This window comes from Dendrobates tinctorius, unplaced genomic scaffold (genome assembly GCF_039654945.1).
Source record: "Dendrobates tinctorius isolate UK_male_01 unplaced genomic scaffold, ASM3965494v1 ptg000184l, whole genome shotgun sequence".
Classification (NCBI taxonomy): domain Eukaryota; kingdom Metazoa; phylum Chordata; class Amphibia; order Anura; family Dendrobatidae; genus Dendrobates; species Dendrobates tinctorius.
This window is the reverse complement of record NW_027361851.1, coordinates 5,019,726-5,043,259: the sequence shown is the minus strand read 5'-3', so window position 1 is coordinate 5,043,259 and position 23,534 is coordinate 5,019,726. Positions and strand designations below refer to the sequence as shown.

General features: G+C 45.7%; 1 protein-coding gene across 5 annotated transcripts in view; it reads right to left on the bottom strand.

Annotated features, from left to right (window-relative positions):
• Positions 1 to 23,534, bottom strand: part of MTG1 (mitochondrial ribosome associated GTPase 1) — a 536,307-nt gene that overhangs the window by 285,806 nt on the left and 226,967 nt on the right. For all 5 annotated transcript variants that reach the window (XM_073552076.1, XM_073552080.1, XM_073552077.1 and 2 more), the window contains one exon: positions 9,970 to 10,026. In XM_073552076.1, the coding sequence (XP_073408177.1) occupies positions 9,970 to 10,026 (57 nt within the window). The remainder of the gene's footprint in view (positions 1 to 9,969; positions 10,027 to 23,534) is intronic.

Sequence of the window (23,534 nt, the reverse complement as noted above, 5' to 3'; positions counted from 1 at the left end):
GAAATTTCCACGACAGTATAGGAAATTGTCTCCACATCCTAATTGGGGACAGGAAGCACAAAGAGGATAAAAAGCCCCTCCCACCTCCTACTCACCAGTGACTTATAACTAACACCATAGCACCTGTTACCTTTTGGGTTCCCAGGAGTTATACAAGGAACATAGGGAGGGAATTAGCGCTGTCGTGGAAGGCTCCTAGAAACCGAATTACCGGTAGGTCTAATTCTATTTTCTCTAGTCACCTTGCACGACAAAATAGGAGGAATACCAGCCAATTCTGAATTAGGGGAGACAACAGCCTGGAGTACTTTCCGGCCAAAGGCTAGATCCCTATTGGACAATAAGTTCAATCTATGGTGCCTGGTAGAGGTATGAAGTGAAGACCATGTTGCAGCCCTGCAGGTCTGCTCGGTGGATGCGCCCGCTCTCTCAGCCCAGGAGACTGAGGTAGATCTTGTAGAATGGGCCTTGACTCCATCCGGGGGTGTCCTGTTTTGAGTCAGATACGTTTTTGATATGGCCCTCTTGATCCAATTCGTGATGGTACTCTTTGCCACATTCTTCCCTTTATTTCGACCCGATGGATGTACAAATACATTTTGGTCAACTCTCCAGGAACTGGTTTGTTCCAAGTAATGTAAGATTATACACCAAACATTGAGAATATGGAATTCCTCCTCTTTTGGATTTGTTGGATCCTGGCAAAAAGAGGGGAGGATGATATCCTGTGACCGGTGGAAATCAGAGACAACCTTAGGAAGAAAGGATAGATCAAGACGGAGGACTATAGAGCGCCTCTAATTATTAAATAAGGTTCTCTTATTGATAAAACTTGCAACTCCCCTACATGTCTTGCTGTAGTTATGGCAATAAGAAAATCTGCTTTGTATGAGAGGAGTTGAAGAGTACAGAAGATGCTTGAATGGTGGACCTGTGAGACGTTTGAGGACCAGATTTAAATCCCAAGGAGGGACATCAGTCTGTTTTCTGGGATGCAGTCTAAGGGCTGATACCATGAACCTCCTAATCCAACAATGGTTGGCTAAGTTTTGATCAAATATGGAATTAAGGGAAGAGACCTGAACCTTCAGAGTACTGGGTTTAAGGCCTAATTCTAGCCCTTTTTGTAGAAAATCCAATATTTGTGATACATTTGGGTGGAAGGGATCAGGTAGATTACGAAGGCATCAGGATGAAAACTTCTGTAAAGTACTAATTGCTGTGTCCGAAAGTCCTCTAGCACACAACCCCTGGACTTCAGTAACCAGGCAGCTAGATTCAGCATTTGAGGATTCGGATGACGAAGAGGCACCTGCAAAAGTAGGTCGGTGTCCACCGGTAAAACTGGCCTGACTATTCAGAGCTCGACTATGAGGATGAACCAGCTCCTCCTTGGCCATACAGAAGCAACTAGGATGGTTGGTATCCGATCCTCCCAGATCTTCCAGAGAGTTTTTGCCAGCACTGGAATCAGAGGAAACGCGTATGCCAACTGCAAGCTCCACTTTTGAGCAAAGGCATCCACTCCCATGGACTTGTCCCTGGGTTAGGGAAAAATAGGCTTTGACCTGTGCATTTTGACTCGAAGCGAGTAAATCGATTTCCGGTAGGCCCCACCTGTCTACCAGCATCTTGAAGATTCCCCTGTTCAGGCTCCATTCTCCCGGCTCTATGTTCTGACGGCTCAGGAAATCTGCCTGAAGGTTGGAGGACCCTTTTAAATGGAAAGCTGTCAGGGAGAGAAGAGGGTTTTCGGCCCAACAGAATATTCGGCTTTAATTGCCCCTTAAGACTGTTGAACCTCGTGCTGCCCTGATGTTTGATGTGGGCTACTGTAGTCATGTTGTCTGAATACAAACTGATGTGATATCTGGAGATCAGACTGCTTGCCACCAGGAGAGCTTCCTCCATTGCCGTGAAGTTGGAGGACTTTTCACTTATCTCTGGACTCCAGTGTCCATGGAAAGGGGTATGTGATTCTATAGCCCCCCCAGCCTCTCCTTGTTGGCATCAGATGTTATAATAACCAGAGGAGGTTGAGACCAGCTTACACCTCTGTTAAGATTTTTGGGGCTCAGTCACCAAGCCAGGGAGACTCTTACATGCCCTGGAGTCTGCACTCTTGTTCAGCAAGCTGGGATTCCCATTCCAGTTCTCGAGAATGTGGACTTGAAGAACTCTGGAGTGGGCCTAATCCCAGGACACTGATTGAATAGAAGCTGTCATGGAGTGTAGAACTGACATGGCTGCCCAAAGGGTAGGGGACTTCTGTTATCTGAAATCTGAGATCTTTGCCATCACAGCCAGGCAATAATTTTCTGGTAGAAAGGACATCTGTTTCTCAGAGTCTAGAAGGACCCCCAGAAACCTCATTTTGGAGGGCTGAAGCTGAGATTTCTTTAGATTTGGGAGCAACCCCAGATTTCACAGAATTTCCAGAGATTTCGCCACGTAACTCCTGAGGATCTGAGCGGTAGGGTCTATGACCAGCAGATCTTCCAGGTAAGGCACAATGCAGATGCCCTGTCCCTGGATATATGACACAGCCTCTGCCATTATCCTGGAGAAGACTCTTGGCGCCGAGATGCCAAAGGGGAGAACGTTGTACTGGTAGTGCCTTACTTGATGGTTCTGCTGTACCGCAAACCTCAAACACTTCCTGTGCCGAGGATGAATTGGCACATGGAAGTAAGCATCCTTCAGGTCGATGGTTACCATGAAGAAATGAGGACCTATCAAGGGAATGGCCGATTTTACTGATTCCATCTTGAACCTGCGATAGGAAATGTAATGATTGAGATTCTTTAGATTTATGATGATACGAGCCTCCCCTGAAGGCTTTTTTTTTACCAAGAAAAGACGGGAATAGTGGCCTCTTCCCCACTCGTCCGCTGGTACTGGGGAGATTGCGTCAGGTCTTAGTAGATCTTGGGGACCTAACATCAGCAATGTCTGGGCTCCATGAGACGGTAGAGAGGTGACTCTCAGATCCTGAGGAGGGGAGGACTCGAACTCTATATTAAGGCCCTCCTTTATAATATTGAGGACCCAACAGCAATTGGAAATGGCCTGCCAAAAGGTAGAAAAAAATCTGTGAGCCTCCCCCCATTGGGTCGGAGTCATTGTTTATCCTGTTGGTGCTGTGGTTGGGAAACAAGGATGTTCTTCCCCTTTCCCTTAGGATAACTCCATCTCCCAGTTTTTCTTTTTCCCTTTGCTTGGGGGGTTTGAGGCTGAGAGGCATGAAAAAAGCACTTCCTGGGGGTTTATTGCTCAGGAAGGGCCTTTTTCCTATCTGTGGCTTTCTCCAGAATTTCGTCAAGAGCTGGCCCAAAGACGTAACTGCCTTTAAAGGGGATGGAGCATAACATAATTTTAGAGGTGACATCCCCACTCCACATTTTGAGCCAGAGGGCTCTTCTGGCGGAGTTAGATTGAACCAGGGACCTGTGTTATGAATGAGTCACCGCAGGAGGAAAAAACAAAAATGCAAGCTAAGTCCAGAAAACCGGAGAGGTTGGTAGCTAACGGATTGCAGAATCCTGATCCTATTCACACAACTAACAGTAGCCGTGGAGTGTTCCTACAGTGATCCTAGACACCTCGTCACAGCCGGAGAGCTAAATAATCCTAAAGAAAGAAAGGGGAAATCTAAACTGCCCCAGAGCAGACCCCAAAGCAAAAGACAGCCCCCAACATGTATTGTCGGTGAAAACAGATGAAAACACAAACACAGAAAGAAAGACAGGCAGAGCAAACGATGGGGCCCAACTAACTAGATAGGAAAGGACAGAAAAGATGCTAGCTGCAATCCGCAAAAACCCTACCAAAAATGTCCCAACACATCTGATAGGAAAAACGGCCCTGAAGTCACTAGACTTCAAAATCCCTATATCAGCACTCCGATATATTCTGAAGACAGAGCAAAAGAGATTTAACCGATCAGGGACAAAATGGAAATTCAGCAAAGCCCCAGCCGGGGCTGGCTGAACACAAAACTAAGCAAATCAGACAAAATCTCATGGAACAATAACAGAGCAAAACTTTGCTTTCAGAAGACAGGAACTGAACTGGAGGCCAGAGCTCAGAGCAGAGAAATCACCAGCAAACTTACAGGGCGTCGGCAGCCTTATATCCACTCAGAGATTCCGGATGTCCAATCGCAATCCACCTGTTCAGATGACAGGTTTCTCCCATCCAAATCAGTTTCACCACCTCCTTTCACCAGCAGAGGGAGTTAATCGGACATCAAAGGTGAACGAGAAAATGAGCTCACAACAGACCTGGCCACGATACGAATCTATTCCATAGATGCATCGACCAGGAAGGCAGTCACCCTTTGGAGTCTAGGTAGAGTGTCCAACAATTCCCCTCTTGAGGTTCCCTGAGATATATGATTTTCCAACTCATTCATACATCGAAGAGGGATCTGGACACACAGGTGGAAGCTATGTTGGACCTTAATGCAGAGATGGATTGTCACGATCCACCGCTGATACGGGTATGCCAACGGACGTTAGGGACGTGATGTACTGCCGACACATGGCTATCACAGGCACAGTGGGGGCTTATCTCAGTTATCCCACCACTGGCACCATGTGACATAAATACAGCAAGCTAGTCTTGCCCTAACAATTTATCGCAGGGGGGATTATTTTGGATGCCCCACCACTGCTAACAACCTTCCAAGAACTGCAGGGATTTATGGATATCACACTTTTCAGTTCCATTTTGGAACTCGCAGCTCTCCGGTGCCCCCCTTTACCCTAAGGTCAGTCAGGGAACTACACCTGGGATAATTGGTCACCGGCCGCCTGTTTCATTGAGGTCTGGCCACCCGGCACGCTGCAGTGAGGGAATTATAAACGCTCTGGTCGCAGCCACCCAATTAGCTTATCAAATCCCTTTCCGTCACAGCCAGCTGTACCCGGGGCCCAAATCACATTTTGCCGCCACCAGCTACGATTCACTTAATCAATGAGTTAATTAAGAGGGTCTGTAGTAAACCCCCAAATTAGTAGCGATTATCTAAAGGCGCTTAAGTTCGTTTCTTAGAGCATGAAGGCAGACTGATAACTTTATGATTTATTCCCCAAAGTCGGGCAGTGATTACAAATATAAAAAGTTGTTACAAAGTTGAGACAATATGTACAGTGGGGCAAAAAAGTATTTAGTCAGTCAGCAATAGTGCAAGTTCCACCACTTAAAAAGATGAGAGGCATCTGTAATTTACATCATAGGTAGACCTCAACTATGGGAGACAAACTGAGAAAAAAAAATCCAGAAAATCACATTGTCTGTTTTTTTTTCATTTTATTTGCATATTATGGTGGAAAATAAGTATTTGGTCAGAAACAAAATTTCATCTCAATACTTTGTGATATATCCTTTGTTGGCAATGACAGAGGTCAAACGTTTTCTGTAAGTCTTCACAAGGTTGCCACACACTGTTGTTGGTATGTTGGCCCATTCCTCCATGCAGATCTCCTCTAGAGCAGTGATGTTTTTGGCTTTTCGCTTGGCAACACGGACTTTCAACTCCCTCCAAAGGTTTTCTATAGGGTTGAGATCTGGAGACTGGCTAGGCCACTCCAGGACCTTGAAATGCTTCTTACGAAGCCACTCCTTCGTTGCCCTGGCGGTGTGCTTTGGATCATTGCCATGTTGAAAGACCCAGCCACGTTTCATCTTCAATGCCCTTGCTGATGGAAGGAGGTTTGCACTCAAAATCTCACGATACATGGCCCCATTCATTCTTTCATGTACCCGGATCAGTCGTCCTGGCCCCTTTGCAGAGAAACAGCCCCAAAGCATGATGTTTCCACCACCATGCTTTACAGTAGGTATGGTGTTTGATGGATGCAACTCAGTATTCTTTTTCCTCCAAACACGACAAGTTGTGTTTCTACCAAACAGTTCCAGTTTGGTTTCATCAGACCATAGGACATTCTCCCAAAACTCCTCTGGATCATCCAAATGCTCTCTAGCAAACTTCAGACGGGCCCGGACATGTACAGGCTTAAGCAGTGGGACACGTCTGGCACTGCAGGATCTGAGTCCATGGTGGCATAGTGTGTTACTTATGGTAGGCCTTGTTACATTGGTCCCAGCTCTCTGCAGTTCATTCACTAGGTCCCCCCGCGTGGTTCTGGGATTTTTGCTCACCGTTCTTGTGATCATTCTGACCCCACGGGGTGGGATTTTGCGTGGAGCACCAGATCGAGGGAGATTATCAGTGGTCTTGTATGTCTTCCATTTTTTAATTATTGCTCCCACAGTTGATTTCTTCACTCCAAGCTGGTTGGCTATTGCAGATTCAGTCTTCCCAGCCTGGTGCAGGGCTACAATTTTGTTTCTGGTGTCCTTTGACAGCTCTTTGGTCTTCACCATAGTGGAGTTTGGAGTCAGACTGTTTGAGGGTGTGCACAGGTGTCTTTTTATACTGATAACAAGTTTAAACAGGTGCCATTACTACAGGTAATGAGTGGAGGAAAGAGGAGACTCTTAAAGAAGAAGTTACAGGTCTGTGAGAGCCAGAAATCTTGATTGCTTGTTTCTGACCAAATACTTATTTTCCACCATAATATGCAAATAAAATGAAAAAAAAAACAGACAATGTGATTCTCTGGATTTTTTTTCTCAGTTTGTCTCCCATAGTTGAGGTCTACCTATGATGTAAATTACAGACGCCTCTCATCTTTTTAAGTGGTGGAACTTGCACTATTGCTGACTGACTAAATACTTTTTTGCCCCACTGTACAAGGCAAATACAAAATAACAAGGATTAAAAAACAGAGATTAACACTTACATGTGCTTAGTTGGTATTAGGCAAACCATGTGGGGAAAGAAGGCGGAGCCAGATGTCCCCCTGCATCTGGGGCTCTTGTCAGCACAGACTCTGCAGCTTCAACTCAAGAATTTTAAGGGAGGGATATCTTATAGCCTCTGCTGTGTGACATCACAAAAGGGGCTGGCTGGAGAGGGTCTGCCCCCTACTCTCTAAGTTGCAATTTAACTAAAAACTTATACTAACTATATCTCGACGAGAAAAGCTCGTATAAACACGCCGATGGCATCATTTTCCCCAGTTTATCGAATCCAATAATTAAAACCTAAACATGCAGTAGTTCGGACACACCATTTGGGAATAATCCATATCTCAGTTCCTGGAGGGGTTAGAACCGTGAAAATTAGGGGTTAGAAAGCTGGTTTTGTCTCCTATGCAGGGATGTGATTATTATATCTCTGTGATGTATGGTTCTTGCGATAGAGCTTCTTTTATTAATCATACTTGGATTGGCCGCATGGCCGGGACAAAGATTCCTTTCACTTAGCTAATCAACATTCCATAGCTTCACAGGAAATGGTCGGTGCCCTGTTTCAGATGCAGGCAGAGCAGATACACAAACTCAGTTGCTAAGGAGTGAAGGGGGGTTGCGGGGGCTGACAAGCAGCATCTCCTCTGGAGTGTAATGCTCAGACAACCTTACGTCATATCATACAGTAATATCTTACTTAACATTACATGGATATTTCACAGGATTTTTTAGCAGACTTTCTATCCATTGGATCCTTCAGCTGTGAAGAATCCTCAAAGGGGAGTGCAGTCTTTTTGCTACTCTCACCACTTGTACATCCACCTTTGGAACGTCCCATTTAGGAGATTCACCCTCCAGAGGAAACATATGCTTAAATTTTAAGGGGGTGCTCAGACATTTCTCTGGAAGATCCCATTCCTGAGAGATCATATCCTGGATCTTTTTATGCACCGGGAAGTCAATCTGTCTGTTTTTAATCCCCCAAACATTTCATCTTGAACAGACTGGGGAACAGACTCCCTTCTCCAACCCCATAGTGCTACGTACAGCGCTCACCAGCTCCTCTATATACTCTGAGGACAAAAGATATTTTCTAACCTCCAAAATTTTAGGGACTGTAGACTCTTCCCATTTCCCCGAAGATGAAGCATAAGAGTGTTCGAACTCGGAGTCCTCAATTTGGATTTTCCTCTTTTTAGAGGGAAATGGTCCCATAGAAGGAGGTGGAGGAGGGGAAAGGTGGCTACGGAGGATTGAACCTCCTGCTTAACAAGGGTATGGATTTGCTCAAGGAGAGAGTGCTCTAACCACTTTATCTGTGCACACTTGAAAAAGCTTTTTCTACCATAGCGAGGAAAGCATCATATTGCAGATGGCACTTTTAGGAGTCTTTTTGGCAGAGGCTTTATAGGCAGACTTGTCTCCCTGAAAGAAAGAGAGAGAAGTGTAAGTAGAGGGACATCTAACTCAATGCCCAGGACCCTAGCCTAGGACCCACCTCACACACAGACTTACTGAGGCTGGACCAGTGCTGGGCTCTGCAGAAACAGGGCAGGAAGCACCATCCATACTGAGGTGATCAGTCTTACTTGGAGGCGTCTTCTGGCAGGTTTAAATAGAATCAAACCCTGCCCTCCTCCTCCCCAGGTCCTGAGAAGGCTTCTTTGTTCTCTGCACGCCATTCGGCGATCTGGAGGCCGCAGGAGGCCGAAACCGGAAGTCCATGCATTCCAGCGTGGAATGCAAAGCCCGTAAGTGACATGCGCCCTTTGATGACCTCACTTCCAGGATGCCAAACAGCGTCCGGTATGGGTATCACAGGACCACTTTACCCCCATGCAGGGACGCAGGTGGGCCAGGAAGGTCCCAGAAACCACCGACAAATGGGGAGACGAGAGCAGTACAGAGGAGGAAGGCAGAGCCCACAGTCACCACTGCCCAGCTACTTCTTTTTAAGGTAAACTGCAGTCGCCAGCCACGCAGCACACATGATAACCTCTCCATGCCCCATGGGGTACAGGAAAGACACTGGCGAGTAGGAGGTGGGAGGGGCTTTTTAACCTCTTTGTACTTCCTGTCCCCCATTAGGGTGTGGAGACAACCTCCTATGCTGTCCTGGAAGGTGACTAGAGAAAAAAAAAATATTTTATTATTTTTACCTAACTAAGGGGGTGATTTACTATTTTTTTATTTTAATCACTGTGATAGGGTCTATCACAGTGATCAAAGTGAACGAATAGGAAACATTTCCTATTGTTGCTGGGTGTCGGCCAGCACATGCGCCCGCCATTTCTCTTCCCGGAAGACGCCAATGGCAGGGACTTTACGGGGGAATGCAGGCACATCGGAGATACCGGGGGCAGGGGTAGGTGAAATCGGGGAGCCCCATTTCTCTCTCCTCTGATGTGACTGCATCAGAGGAGAGAGAAATTAAATGGAAAATTAGACTTTTTGTAGTCTCCGTTATTCCGTAACACTGAGGTCGGTAAAAATCATCCCGAATCATGTTCTTTGGGGTCTAGGCTACCCCCGTTAGCCGAGACCCTGGAGAAATTCCGACACTTGGGGGGGCGCTATACACTTATTTCTCAGTGCCGTTAAAAAGTGGCGCTGAGGCATAAGTACCCTTAATTGCCATTAAAAGGCGTATTGGCGGTCGTTAAGGGGTTAATAATAAAGACCTTCATTTGAAAATAGCATTTTTTGTTTACTTACATTAACTTACTCTAATATTTACATTTGTCTGGTGATCTGAAACAATTAAGTGTGAAAAACATGCAAAAGAATCGTAAATCAGGAATGGGGTAAACACTTTCACACTACTGTATCTTAATGTGCTGACCTCTGAGGTTTCTCAAAAGACACTAGCAGCAAGATCGTACTGATATGTTTAGTGTAGGTATGGAAAAACAGATTTCAAACTTCTAAATAACACCTGTGGTGACTGCAGGAAAGGCACTACAGAAATCACTTGCACAATGCAGTGTTGGAGGAATTGATTGCGCTCACTGCAACATTTTTTATCTATAGTGGAATATTTCTCATAGGTTTAATAAGGATAAAAATCAAATCCCTGCTGTAAAGGAAGTGGACAAGTCGATAATATATCATGACTAAAGACTACTTCTACATGTCCATCTAAAACCTCACCAATGCTCTGTTGAATCGAGGATTATTTCCAATTAGTTCCGTAATAGCAGGGACAACCTAAAGTTCAAAAGAATAAAATACAGCAAAAGTCTTAAATGCATAAAATATAAAAATTGACTCATGAGATAAAACATTTTTAAATGATGCTGTAGAAAAGTAGAAGACAGGCGTTACTGAACAAAGCTGAGATGGTTCAAAGATACAGTAGTTCATGTACAGATGGTGCACCATTGCTTTCAAATATTCCAGCGTGGGTATTATATACATAGTAAATTAGAAACTGCCAATGCAAATACCTACTCAAGTTTATTTATGAAAAAATTGGAAAAAATGGAAGAATTCATAATTTTTGAAATGTGAATTTTTATGCCCTTTTAATAGTTAGAAGTAGAGTCATAACACTAAACATAACTACCGTAATACCATTTGCCATATGTCTACTTTATATCAAGATCATTTTAGAAATAAACATTTCTTTCTTGGAAATTAAAAAGGCTTAAGAGTGTATCAGCAATTTTCACTTTTAATACCAATTGTACAAAACCTATTTTCTTAAACGGACAAAAGTTAGCCAATTTTAAAAACTGCAATCTTTAAGGTAATCAAAACCACATTTAGAAAGTTTGCTAACCCTTCAGGCACTTCATAGGAATTAAAACAAAGAGAAAACAAATTAAAAATTTAATATTTTATACAAAAATATTGCTTTCACCCAATATTTTTCTTTTTCACAGCCATAAAATCATGAGAAAATTGACCATACAATTTGTGAAATTTCTCCTGAGTACGGCAATGCCCCATACGTGAGGGAAAGCTACTGTTTTTTGCACATAGCAGTGCTCGGACAAAAATGAGCGATATTTGAATTTTGGAGGACAATTCGCCTAGAACAGATTGCAGACATTATGCTGCAGTTGCCAAGCTCCTTAGGTGCCAAAACAGCAGACACTCCCAACAACTAAAACCAATCTGGAAACCACAAACCTCAATGAATTCATGTAAGGGTATTGTGAGCCTCTAGAATCCACATGTGCTTCACACAATGTTATAACTAGTGATGAGCGACCGTGTTCACCACTACTCGTTACTCGCCGAACACAGAGCATTTCCGGGATTACTCGGCGGGAACACGGGTCTCCACCCAGCTTTTTTGGCGGACTTTACAGAACCAATCACGATGCAAGGATTGTCTGCCAGGCAATGAAACGCAGCAGCCATCTTTGTTGTGGTTGTGCAGTGATTGGCTGGCCGCACAGAATCATCAGGGGTATAAGAGACCGGACGCCGCCCTGCTTGCCGCATTCAGCTCTGGATTGAGATAGTGTAGGGAGAGCTGCTGCCTTGATAGAGCCACAATTGGGGATTAGTGAGTGTGGGGCCTACCATCCTAAACAACTCAAATCCAGGTAAACCAATAGTCCCTCTAAGGAATAAATCCGGAGTATATAGGTTCCAGTGTTAGGCAGGCAGGGTAGTGTACGTCGCTGTATACACCATACATACTCCCAACTTTTGAAGAAGGGAAAGAGGGACAAAGGGTGCGGCGCGCGCAGCAGCAAATTTTAGGCCACACCCCCAACCACACCCATTTCACTAGTCACACCAATGTCCATGCCCCAGCCACACCCATTTAGCACTGCTGATCACACTGACTGGTACTGAGGGGACAGTGGCTGGTACTGTGAGCACACTGACTGGTACTGAGGAAAAGAAAGGAAGAACAGAGAGAGAAAAAAAGAAAACAGAGGGAAAGAAGAAACAGAGAGAAAGAAAGGAAGAACATATAGAAAGAAAAAGGGGACAGAAAAAAAAGAACAGAGATAGAAAAAAAGAAAGAGGGGAAAGAAAGAACAGAGAGGGAGAGAGAAAGAAAGAGTGGAAAGAAAACAGAGAAATAAATAATGGAAAGAAAGAAAGAACAGAGAGAAAGAAAGGGGAAAGAACAGAAAAAAGAAGAACAGAGAGAGAGAAATAAAGAAAGATTAGAGAAAGAGAGAAAGAAAGAGAAAGAAAAAGAACAGAGCGAAAGAACAGAGAAAGAAAGAAAGAGGGGAAAGAAAGAACAGAGAAAGAAAAAAAAGAACAGAGAAAAAGAGAAATATCAGAGAGAGAAAGAGGGGAAATAACAGCAAGAGAAAGAACAGAGAGAGAAAGAAAGATTAGAGAGAGAAAGAGGGGAAGGAAAGAAAGAACAGATAGAGAAAAGAAAGATTAGAGAGAGAAAGAAAGCGGGGAAAGAAAGAACAGAGAGCGAGAGAAAGGAAGAGGGGAAAGAAAGAACAGAGAGAAAGAAAGAGGAAAGAAAGATTAGAGAGGGAAACAAAAAGAGAGAGAATGCCTACCTGAGCCTCCCAATACAGGATATATCATGATCCGCTCACATGGCCGACATCTGAGTCCAAGGCGATCCTGCTGTCCGCGCTATTGGAGGAGGACATGGTGATGGATCTGAAGCATTCTCTGAAGTGCCTCCATGGTTTCGTCACAATCTCCTCCCAAAATTACTGTACCTCATTTCCGGTCAGCTTTGAGTACGTCGCTTCCGTTGGAACGTCACGTGTGAATTTTAAAGTGATCTTTGGGGCTCCACCGTGTACTCCTGTGTCAGCGGGAAAAGTAAGCTCCCGGCCAGGGCAGTGAGACTGAATCTCAAAATCGGGACTGTCCCGCTGGATCCAAGACACCTCACACACACAGTTCCGCTCCGTACATCTCGCACACATGACTCCACTCCGTAAACCTCGTACACATGCGGCTCTGCTCCGTACACCTTGTACACACGGCCACGCTCTGTAAACCTTGTACACATGTGGCTTTGCTCCGTACACCTCGTACACGCGCGGCTCCGCTACATCCACACTGTAAACCCATCCTAACCCCACATATAAACTTCCCCTCATCCAGCACCATGACAACCAGCACAGCAGAGTCCTGCATACACCGAGGGCTGTGCCACAGGACCTGTGATGAGGTCACAGGAGGGAAGAAGTCAGGGGTCACATAATCAGGGGCCTCGGACAGAGGCTCCTAATCATGTGACCCCTGACTGTGCACAATACAGCCAGATCCTTTTCCTAGCACAGCGTGAAAATCCAGCAATTTTAAAGGGGTCCCAAACATCCCTTTTCAGTGTGCAGAGAAATATTTATTTTTTATGTGGTATGGTTGAGTATTTTTTCTTTTTTTGAGTGTCTTACACAATTTCTTGACTATTTTGCTGAACCCACCAAAAAATACAGACAGGCCACATATTTTACAGTGTGGTATATCTGAGACATGCCTCATCCATCCGTCTGCTAAAAATGTTGGTCTTTTTAGCCCTAAATTCATTTTTTTTTTTGCTGTCTGGCACTGTACTTATATACGACATTTAGCCAAAAAAAATTTAAAAAAACAGGCCACACATTTTTTCTGTGTGGTATCTGCGTGCCAGCTCATATCTGTGTGTGCTCAAAGTATGGAGAGGTTATGGCAGTTTTCTTTTTTGGTCCGGGGTGTCACTGGAGTTATATACAGCACTATGTTGCATTATTTTAAAAAACAGCCCACATTTTACAGTGGGGTATATCTCTAACACGCCTCATACATCCGTGTCTCAAAAATTGAGGCATTTTTGGCTTAAATTCCCTTTTTTGCCAGTCAGTCACTCTTGTTATATCAGCACTCTTTTGCATCCAATAAAAAATATATATATTTTACAGTGTGGTATATCTGTGACACACCTCATACATCTGTATCATTAAAATTTGGGGATTTTAGGCTGATATTCCAGTGTTTTCCTGTCTGTTACTCCAGTTATATACAGCACTTGCTTTTTTACAAAAAAATAGAAAGTCTGAGTAGCAGAGGGTGAACGCTTAGGCACTCTTGTACTCTGTCTCTGTATTATGAAGACAATCTTCATGATGAAATCATGCCTGGAAGAGCCAGAGCAAGATTACTTGGAAGTTCATGGGGACAGGACTCACAAGAACTGAAGCCTGGTGTTCCCGGGCAGGATTCTGACAAGCCTTCACCTACTAATGATTAACTGGTTGGCCGCTGACGTTTAAAAGGAGCCCATGCATTGTCTAGAACTGAAGATAGAGATTTTGACATTTCAGCTACATTTCAAGAGATGTCAATTGGAGAGCGTGGTGGTCGGAGATGTGACTTCTCCACCACCTGATTTGCCGCACCCCCACCTTCTGTCTCTTTCCCATTCTCACGCAGAATGAGTCTCCCCTCTGTAACAGTCTGTCATTGTAATTTTTTGGGGTTTAAACGATATTTATTCTTTTGTATGTAACCCCTTGCCATGTACAGAACCTTGAATTTAATGGCGCTATATAAATAACTAAATAATACTATTAATAATACTATAATAATAATACTATATGGGTATTTCCTAGAGACAATCCATCATACTGTTAGGCGTCGGATTTCTGGCTCTGCACAGCAGGAATCCAGAGCCATACATTCAGCGGTCTCCCATTCCGCTCCGACTGCTCAGGCCCTGCTCAGCAATCACGGCGAGTCAGGCGTGATTGCTCAGACTCGTTCTGTGAGCCTGGATGTTGCTGCCACCTCTGGTGCAGCAATGGTAGCGCAACCTGCCCTGCAGGGAACCGCTCCAGAGGCCAAGTCCTCGTGCCGTGCTACTGGGCATGCCCGCAACTTGACCGCTCACTGGAGAGCAGGGGTCACATGCTCAGGTCCTGCGTCGGATCTGATTGGTTCTTTCCAGGGCACTGGAAGGTCCCGGAAGCGCATGGCTATAAAAAGCCTGCATGGCAGCTCGGCTATGCGCTAGTGTAGTCTAAGATTGCTATGTGTGTATGGTGATGGATGCATGGACTGGTGACTGACTTATTAAGAAACCCCTTCCCTCTGATAATACGAGTGGTTACAGAGTGTTGTTTAGTCAGCGCCAGGTTGTGGCAAGCTACACGCCACTGTGCTTACCGCACCTACACTAGTGTCCATCGGTGTCGGCTCCTCTGGCACCGTCGTTCAGCGGCTATCCTTACCGCCGCGCTGCAGTAGCAGCAGTCACTGGTGTTCGCGGCTGCGATGCCACACATCGGCCGACCTGTGGAGCTAACAGGTCCAGCGTTTATTTCTAGTTTATGGTAGGGCGGCCCTGTGGTTTAACAGAGTTCGCCTTCAGGCTCTCAGGTGACGTTAACCCGAGTGCTGTACCGCATCTCTAGCGTATCTGCCATTGTCCAGCAGCGGTCTTGTCATCTACCGCATGGTGGACCCCGGGCGGCGAACGCACCTCCTATTATTTAAATCTGGTGTGTTCTGCCGACCCTAACACATATGTGTTATTGAAGGATTTTTTTTATGACAACTCTGTTCAGCTGGGCACAAACTATGTCAAATTGGTAGCTATACCCCAGTGGGTGTTGGCACAGTGTCATGTTGACTACAGTCCCCAGATGTTATGTAGGTCCCTAATCTCACCTCTACTTCAGCAGCATGATGAATTAATTAAAGCACCAAAAGACTAGTGTTATCTTGTGGAATATGAGCCACAAAGCCCTTCAAATTGAAACAGTTGTGGATGTACTGCAGAATTTTCTCTTGAAATTTAAAAGTACATGCCTTCTATGCTGCTTTGATTAAATACTGATTTGCCAGATATGTACGGAGTCAGGATCACCGGTCCGCGGGTGCCTGTGCTGCGCCGGTTCTGGATCTGTTTTGGCTGTGTCCCCTGTTTACCGGCGAAAGGCATAGGAGAAAGGACAGACCCCATTACACAGAATGAGGGGTTGTTTTTAGACAGGGAACAAGCCCGGAAGCTGAAGGGAAAAAAAAAAAGGAGCGAGTCCCCTGCTGTGACTGTGTGTGAGCAGCAAGGGGGGCAGGGCAATATGCACCCGAAGCGCCGACGCTGTGGCAAAATGCAGCAGACAGACAGACCCGGTGACCTAGAGGCAGGGGGCCAGATTAAGAGTAAGCGGGCAAGACAGCAATGAATTTTGGCGTGGACAAGCAGCGCATAGGAGGCTGAGTGCTCCGTCCTTAGAGCAGTGGCGCTGTAAAGGACTGTTCCTTTAGTCTCCCACCACTAAAAGCAGTACTGCCATTTAGCAAGGCACTATTTGCCCAGTAAGTCAGAGAGCCAGGCGCTGTGCGCTCCTTGACTGAATACAGCGCACGTGCGCAGTAGAGAGAACCAGTTCATGCCACATGTTCAGCTTGGATAACTAATATTTATAAGGCACAGACGAATGACAGAGGACATTATTATGGTCATCAAGGTACTTCCTCAGCATCTTCCAAAACATTGCATTCCTTGTGACAGTACCCTGCGCCTCTGTCAGGGTGATGAGAGGGTCTGTTAAAACTCTACAAGAACTTTGCCAATGTTCCACTGCCTCTGCTGCTCTGGAGTTGTGTCTCTCTCACCTGTACTCCATGGTTCGTCAACAAACTGTGTCCTCTGCCGCCAGTGTTTGAGATAGTAATTTTATTAATAATTCTGCTATAAGGGCCCTCTGGTACTGCAACATTTTAGTACACCTGTCTGTGTAAGGACTAAGAGATAAAAAGTTCTCCGTTTACCGTGGGTCTACAAGTGTCACAAATCAGTATTGCCCGTCTGTCATCCAAAATTTTGAGAGCGCAAGGGTCACGGGAAAGGCAGCGTAACAAAGTCAGAACAATGTGTCCCAGATTGCTAACAAGACTTCTGGGTTGTCACCAAGGGGGCGACTGGCCATGCTGTCCTCCTACTCCTTGTCCTCAGGCCTACAACACTTACAATATACCTCAGTTAGATCATAGTACAAACATTATTGTAAATACCTTCTTGTAAATACTCCCCTGTATTTTTTTTTTTTTATCTCCCCCACCTCATTTTAGATTGTAAGATGTCATGAGTAGGATTGTTTTGTTTGGGTTAAATTATTGTTATCGTTGTTACTTAGTGTAGATTGTAAGCAGTCACGAGCAAGGTAGTTTTATTTTTAATTATTGGATTGTTATTTAGGACTGTTGTGTTTGAAACTGTTAAACTGTAAATATGTCTTCATTCTGTAATAACGCTCAATATTCAAATTAGAACACAGATAAGCAGGATGGAAACGTTAATTATGGTGTCATTAACGCTTATCCTCTTGGTGGATTTCTCAAAGTTTTGGAGGATGGTACACATGTCAGACATCCATGTCCACACCTCAGATGTTATGTGTGAAGACAGAACTGAATACCGACAACCTTGATGATGCTTGTAGATTAGTCACCAATTGCCCTCTTCTACTCAGAAATCCTTTCCTACATCTGCAGTGTAGAGTTCCAAGGCCTAGGGGCATCACCCACCAGTCGGTGAGCTAGAAGCAGCAAGCGCTGCTGAATCACGGCAAGGGCGGATGATGCTGCAGCTGACTTTCTAAAATGGGTATTTAGAGCATTGTATTTTTACCAGCCGATCTGCCAGCTCAGTGTCGCTTTTCAAAAAACGTTGACCTATTAGGTTAAGCGCTTGAGTCAGGCATGGCACGTGTGTGAGATCGCCTCGCCAAAAAACAGCCACCAGGTTCCACCCATTGTCACACACAAACATGCCTGGCTGTGGGTTCAGCGGTCTCATCCACGATATGCCTGGTGTTTCAGAGCTGTCCACAACCTTCAGCATTGTGGCGTTTGTCATAGAAGCATATTAGCTTCAGCACAGCCTGTTCCCGCTTTGATTAGGCAGTGCTGCAGTGCTTACAGCTTGTGACTGATGTGGTACCTTTTGGAGCTAGAGGCTGAAGAGGAGGCAAAGGAGGAGGTACAGGAGCTGCACACTGTGGGGGCAACCCAAATTGATGTAGGGCCCTCAATACTCTGTTTGTGAGTACGGCCACCATACCAGGGTCTGAGTGTGTCCCGGATTCCACTATATTAACTCTGCGTACCCTCAGTGAGATGCATCATCCATGACCACAAGCACTTGTCCACGTGTTTGTGGTTAGGTGAACTTTCCAAGTACCAGCATTGTGTAGAGCACGGGTAATGTTGTGGGACACGTCCCTGTGTAATGGCGGGACGGCAAGCCGGGACAAATATTCCCACATGTTCGTGACCTTGGGGTGATCCTCGACTCTGCCCTCTCTTTCAAACTACATATCAAAGCCTTTGCCTCTTCCTGTCCATTACAACTCAAAAACATTTCCTGGATCCGTACATTACAAGAAACTTAAAAAATGTTTGTGCATGCCCTCATGATCTCCTGCCTCAAATATTGCAACCTTATACTCTGTACCCTCCTATCTAGCACTGTTGCACCACTCAAATCTATCCAAAATTCTGCTGCCAGAGTAATCCAACTGTCCCTCCGTTATTCCATAGCGTCTCCTCTCTGCCATGTCCTTCACTATCTTCCTATTGCCCATAGGCTACAGTTCAAAACCCTAAATATGACATACAAAGTCTCCTCCATACATCTGTTACATTGTCTCCCAATGTCCGACTGGGTCAAGACTTTTTGTACACAAACACAGTGTGCAGTCAGCAAGATGTACCGTCCCTGCACACAAGCACTCGTCCGCGCATCTGTGGTTAGGTGCACTTTCCCTGTACCAGCAATGCTGTCGGCACTGGTAATGTTGTGGGACACGTCCTTGCATGTCTAATATCGTGACGACAGACCGTTAGAAATAGTGACGAATGGGGACCGAGTACCTTGTTACGGTCACCGCCATCAGGTTGCGGAAAGTGTCCATTTTCCAAGAGCCTAGAATGCAACATTTCAAGCGCAAACAGAAGACAAATTTGTGAATTTAGTACTGTGTCCTGTGGGCCGTTGGCTGAGTCTTTCCGCTTATGGTCTAATGACTAGGGTATGGAGAACTGAAGGCTGTGCTGGGACAAGGACATGTACGTGCTTGATTATGGTGCAATTTGACTGTGGTCAACGACAGGTGCAGGGCAGGAGGCATCTTCACATGCACCATGGACAGGGGATTGGCTTGCACGCACAACAGCAGAAGCAGTGGCATCACCCACAGACACTGTTCATGGAGCCTGGTGTTCAACCAACAAAGTCGGGTGCTTTGCTGCCATGTGCCTTATAATGCTGGTGGTGGTAAGGCTGGTAGTTTTACTACCCCTGCAGATGCGGCCATGGCCGGTGGTGCAAATGTCCTTTTTGAGGTTATTGGCAGAGTCTTTAAAAAAACAATTAGACTGGTAGGGGGACATTCATTGACTCCCTCTACCACACCACCTCCTCACCTCGACACCTATCTTTTGTTGGTCCCCAAGGCTCTGTTCTAGGACCCCTACTCTTCCCCATCTACACCTTCAGCCTGGGCCAGCTGATGTAATGGCACTGCAATATCATCATAACACCGATGACAAGTAGATCTACCTATCTGTACCTGACCACCTCCTTACTGACCAAAATTGTCAGGAACACCGCACTGCACTTGCTCACTGAGCCAGTGCGCGTGTCCTGAGTAAGACAACCTGTGCTCAGAGATACCTGTGGAGCAGGCAGCAGCAGAGAAGATGCGTGCTTCAGACCCACAGGACGTGAAGCATGTAAATGCTGGGGGCGTGGCCTAAACTCCCGAGAGCTAGGAGCTGCAGGAAAACTCCTAGAAAGGTAACTATGGAACAAAGTTACTAATTGGCATAGACAGGGAAATAAACCAGATCAGGCCGGGGTCAAAGCACGAGATAGCACGACAATTACCAAAGGGCAAGACAGAACGGCTAGTCAAGACGTAGCCAAGAAGTCAGAAACCAGAGAAGCAGATATACAGTACAGAATCGACAGGCAAACTCACAACAGAGGACAGAACCGAATCAGAACCATATAAGCAATCTAAGACAACGAACAGGCACACAGGGGTCACAAGACTCGGCCAAAGGCAAAAGTATAACTGACAGGGATTGGAGCATCTCAGGGAAATAAAAAGCTCTGCCTGAACCAAAGAAAGACCACAATAATTAACCCCATGTGTGCAGGTCAAAACCTGCACTGAGCTCAAGACATTAACCCCTGACGTGCAGGTCAAAACCTGCACTGGGATCATGACAGTATCCCCCTCTCAACGGGGGGGGCCTATAGACCCCCAGGCTTCCCCGGGTACTTGGCATGGAAAGCCCGAACCAGGCAATCTGCATGTACAGAGTGAGCAGGGACCCATGAGCGATCCTCCGGTCCATATCCCTTCCAGTGGACCAGGTACTGCAAAGGGCGGCGCACCCGCCGAGAGTCCGCAATATGTCCAACCTCATACTCCAATTGACCCTCCACCAACACTGGAGGAACAACAGACTCTGAGTCCTCCTTCACAGACCCCATGGGTTTCAACAGAGATTTATGGAACACATTTGATATCTTTAAGGAGGCGGGGAGATGCAACCTATATGCCACCGGGTTCACTATCTCCACAATCTCGTACGGACCAATGAACTTTGGTCCCAATTTAGCTGACGGTACCTTCAAGTTGATATTACGTGTGGAAAGCCAAACCTTCTCCCCCACCTGAAACATGTGTCCCGGGGCCCTCTTTTTGTCAGCAAAATATTTGTACCTCCACTGGGCCCGAGAGATATTACGCTGGACTTCAGCCCAGAGGTTTTTTAACCGTTGGACAGACCCTTCTGCCCCTGGACAACCGGAATCCACCCGTGAAAACTCCCCAAAATGGGGATTAAACCCATAATTGATTAATTAATTCCACCAACGGTAACGCATCACACCAATCCTCCTGTCCTGTCTCCTGTCAATTTATCCCCTGGCCTGGTCGTCGGAGCTAGGAACTGAGCCCTCAAAATTTCTTGTTTCAACTCTGATGAGACCCCCACCACTACCACCCCTGGGGGAAGAATGGAGGACGGCGGCTCGGGGGGAGAAACCGGTTCAAAACTTCTGGACAGGGCATCCGCTTTAACATTTTTGGACCCTGGTCGAAAAGTAATGGAGAATTGAAAGCGTGAAAAAAAAAAGTGACCAACGGGCTTGTCCATGAGTAAGCCTCTTAGCAGATTCAAGGTATACCAAATTTTTGTGATCCATGATAATAGTGATAGGGTGAGTCACCTCTTCCAAAAAGTGCCTCCATTCTTCGAATGCCAGCTTGACCGCAAGAAGTTCTCTATTGCCTACATCATAATTTCTCTCGGCGGATGAGAACTTCTTGGAGAAGAAGGCACAGGGTTTGAGATTAGTAAGGGTGGCCGGACCTTGGGACAATACTGCCCCCACCCCTACTTCAGAAGCATCCACCTCCACAATAAATGGTTTGGACGGGTCTGGCTGGACCAACACCGGGGCGGACATGAAACATTTCTTAAGAACTGAGAAGGACTCCTTAGCGAGTTCCGACCAATTTTTTACATCAGCCCCCTTCTGGGTAAGATCTGTGAGTGGTTTAATCACTTGAGAGAAACTTTTAATAAATCTCCGGTAATAGTTTGCAAATCCCAAGAAGCGCTGGAGCCCCTTGAGATCATGAGGCTGAACCCAGTCTGCGATCGCCAGCACCTTCTTAGGGTCCATACGAAACCCCTCACAAGATACTATCAGCCCCAAAAAAGACGGTTCCTGTACGAAAAACAAACATTTTTCCAATTTAGCAAACAGGTGGTTCTCCCCTAGTCTCTGGAGAACTGTCTGTAGATGTTGTAAGTGAGACTGACTGTCCGGGGAATACACCAAAATGTCATCCAAATAAATGACAACAAAATGGCCTATCAGGTCAGAAAACACAACATTGATAAAGTTCTGGAAAATAGCAGGGGCATTAGTTAACCTCAGGGCATAACCAGGTTTTCAAAGAGTCGCTCAGATGTGAGGAATGCAGTTTTCCACTCGTCCCCTTCCCGAACCCTTATCAAGTTGTAGGCCCCCCAGAGATCTAATTTGGAGAACCATTGGGGCCCACATAACTGATTACATAGGTATGGGATGAGGGGAAGTGGATAAGTGTTCCTAACCGTTATCTTGTTAAGTTCCCGAAAGTCAATGCACGGCCGCAAACCACCATCTTTCTTCTTCACAAAGAAGAATCCTGCTGCCACGGGTGACACAGAAGGCCTGATATGCCCTTTGCGGAGACTCTCAGCTATGTACTCCTTCATGGCTTGGCGCTCAGGCCCGGACAAATTGAACAATCGAGCCTTAGGTAACTTGGCTCCGGGTACTAAATCAATGGCACAATCGTAGGGTCTATATGGTGGCAGCACCTCAGCCTCACTTTCGGAAAGCACGTCTTCGAAATCCTTCAGGTACTCCGGAATACCTTCCAGACCGACAGACGACACAGATACGGTTTTAACAGAGTTAACAAAAGGCCCCAGGTTACAACACTTATCTTTACATCCCCATTGAGTGATCTCCCCTGTCACCTAATCAATGGTAGGATTATGGCGTTGAAGCCAAGGCATCCCCAGTACCAGTCCTGCAGGCAAGTTATCTAACACAAGACAAGTTAATTTTTCCACATGAGTGGAACCCATTTTTAGAGAAAAAAGTTCAGACCTGAAACAGATACCGTCCCGGGTAAGAGAGGACGAGTTAATTGCCACAAGTTTAACAGGATCTTGAAGCCTGACTGTCCCTATCTTATTAAGAGTCATAATCCGGGCATCAATCAGGTTAACAGCAGAGCCACAGTCAACAAAGGCGGTTGTTATGAGCTCATTTTCTGCTCCTCCAGTTGAGAGTTCTCCTTCCGTTCTCCCTCTGGTGGTGACAGGAGATAGTGAGGTTGGTTTAAGTGGTAGTGCTCTGCCACCTGATGAGAAGGATAACGATTGGATCTCTGGAGTATCAGACTGGATATAAGACAGCCGACGCCCTATCCTGCTGCTGGTGATTCAGTCTGCTTCTCAGGTCTTGGACTTCATCTCTCTTCCAGTCTTCTTAAGTTAAGTTTGTTTTTTGCTCATGTTCACACCTGCGCTTGTTGGTCAATTGAGTTTCTTGTGTGGTCAGCTTGCCCCTGCTGGGGCTATGCTGAACTTCCACTCCTATTTATCTGTATTTGGCAATTTGCCTTTTTGTCCCATATTAGATTGGCCTCTTTTTGCTCTGTTTCAGAATATTTCAGAGTGCTGATATAGTGGGAGAAGTCTAGTGATTTCAATGTTAATTTTGCTATCAGACGTGTTGGACATTATTTTTGGTAGGGTTCTTTGGCAGATTGCAGACAGTGGCTTTCCTTTCCTGTCCTTTCTAGTTAGTCAGGCCCCATTGTTTGCTCAGCCTATTTTCCTGCATGTGTTTGTGTTTTCATCTTGCTTCACCATCAATACATGTGTGGGGGCTGTCTTTTCATTTGGGGTCTGCTCTGGGGCAGTTAGCTTTCCCTTTTCTTGCTTTAGGTTTATGTAGACCTCCGGCGGTGATGAGGCATGTAGGAACAACGTAGGAACGCTCCACTGCTACTGTTAGTTGTGTGGTTAAGATCAGGGATCTGCAATCTGCATAGTGACCAACCTCTCTGGTTTTCTGGGACTTAGCTTCTTGTTATTCCTCCTCGGTGACCCATTCATAACAGGCGGTAGTCTGAACAGGACCATCACCAAGTTCCAGTTCCACCCGAAGCACAATTTTTGCAAGTGAGGAAAAAGGT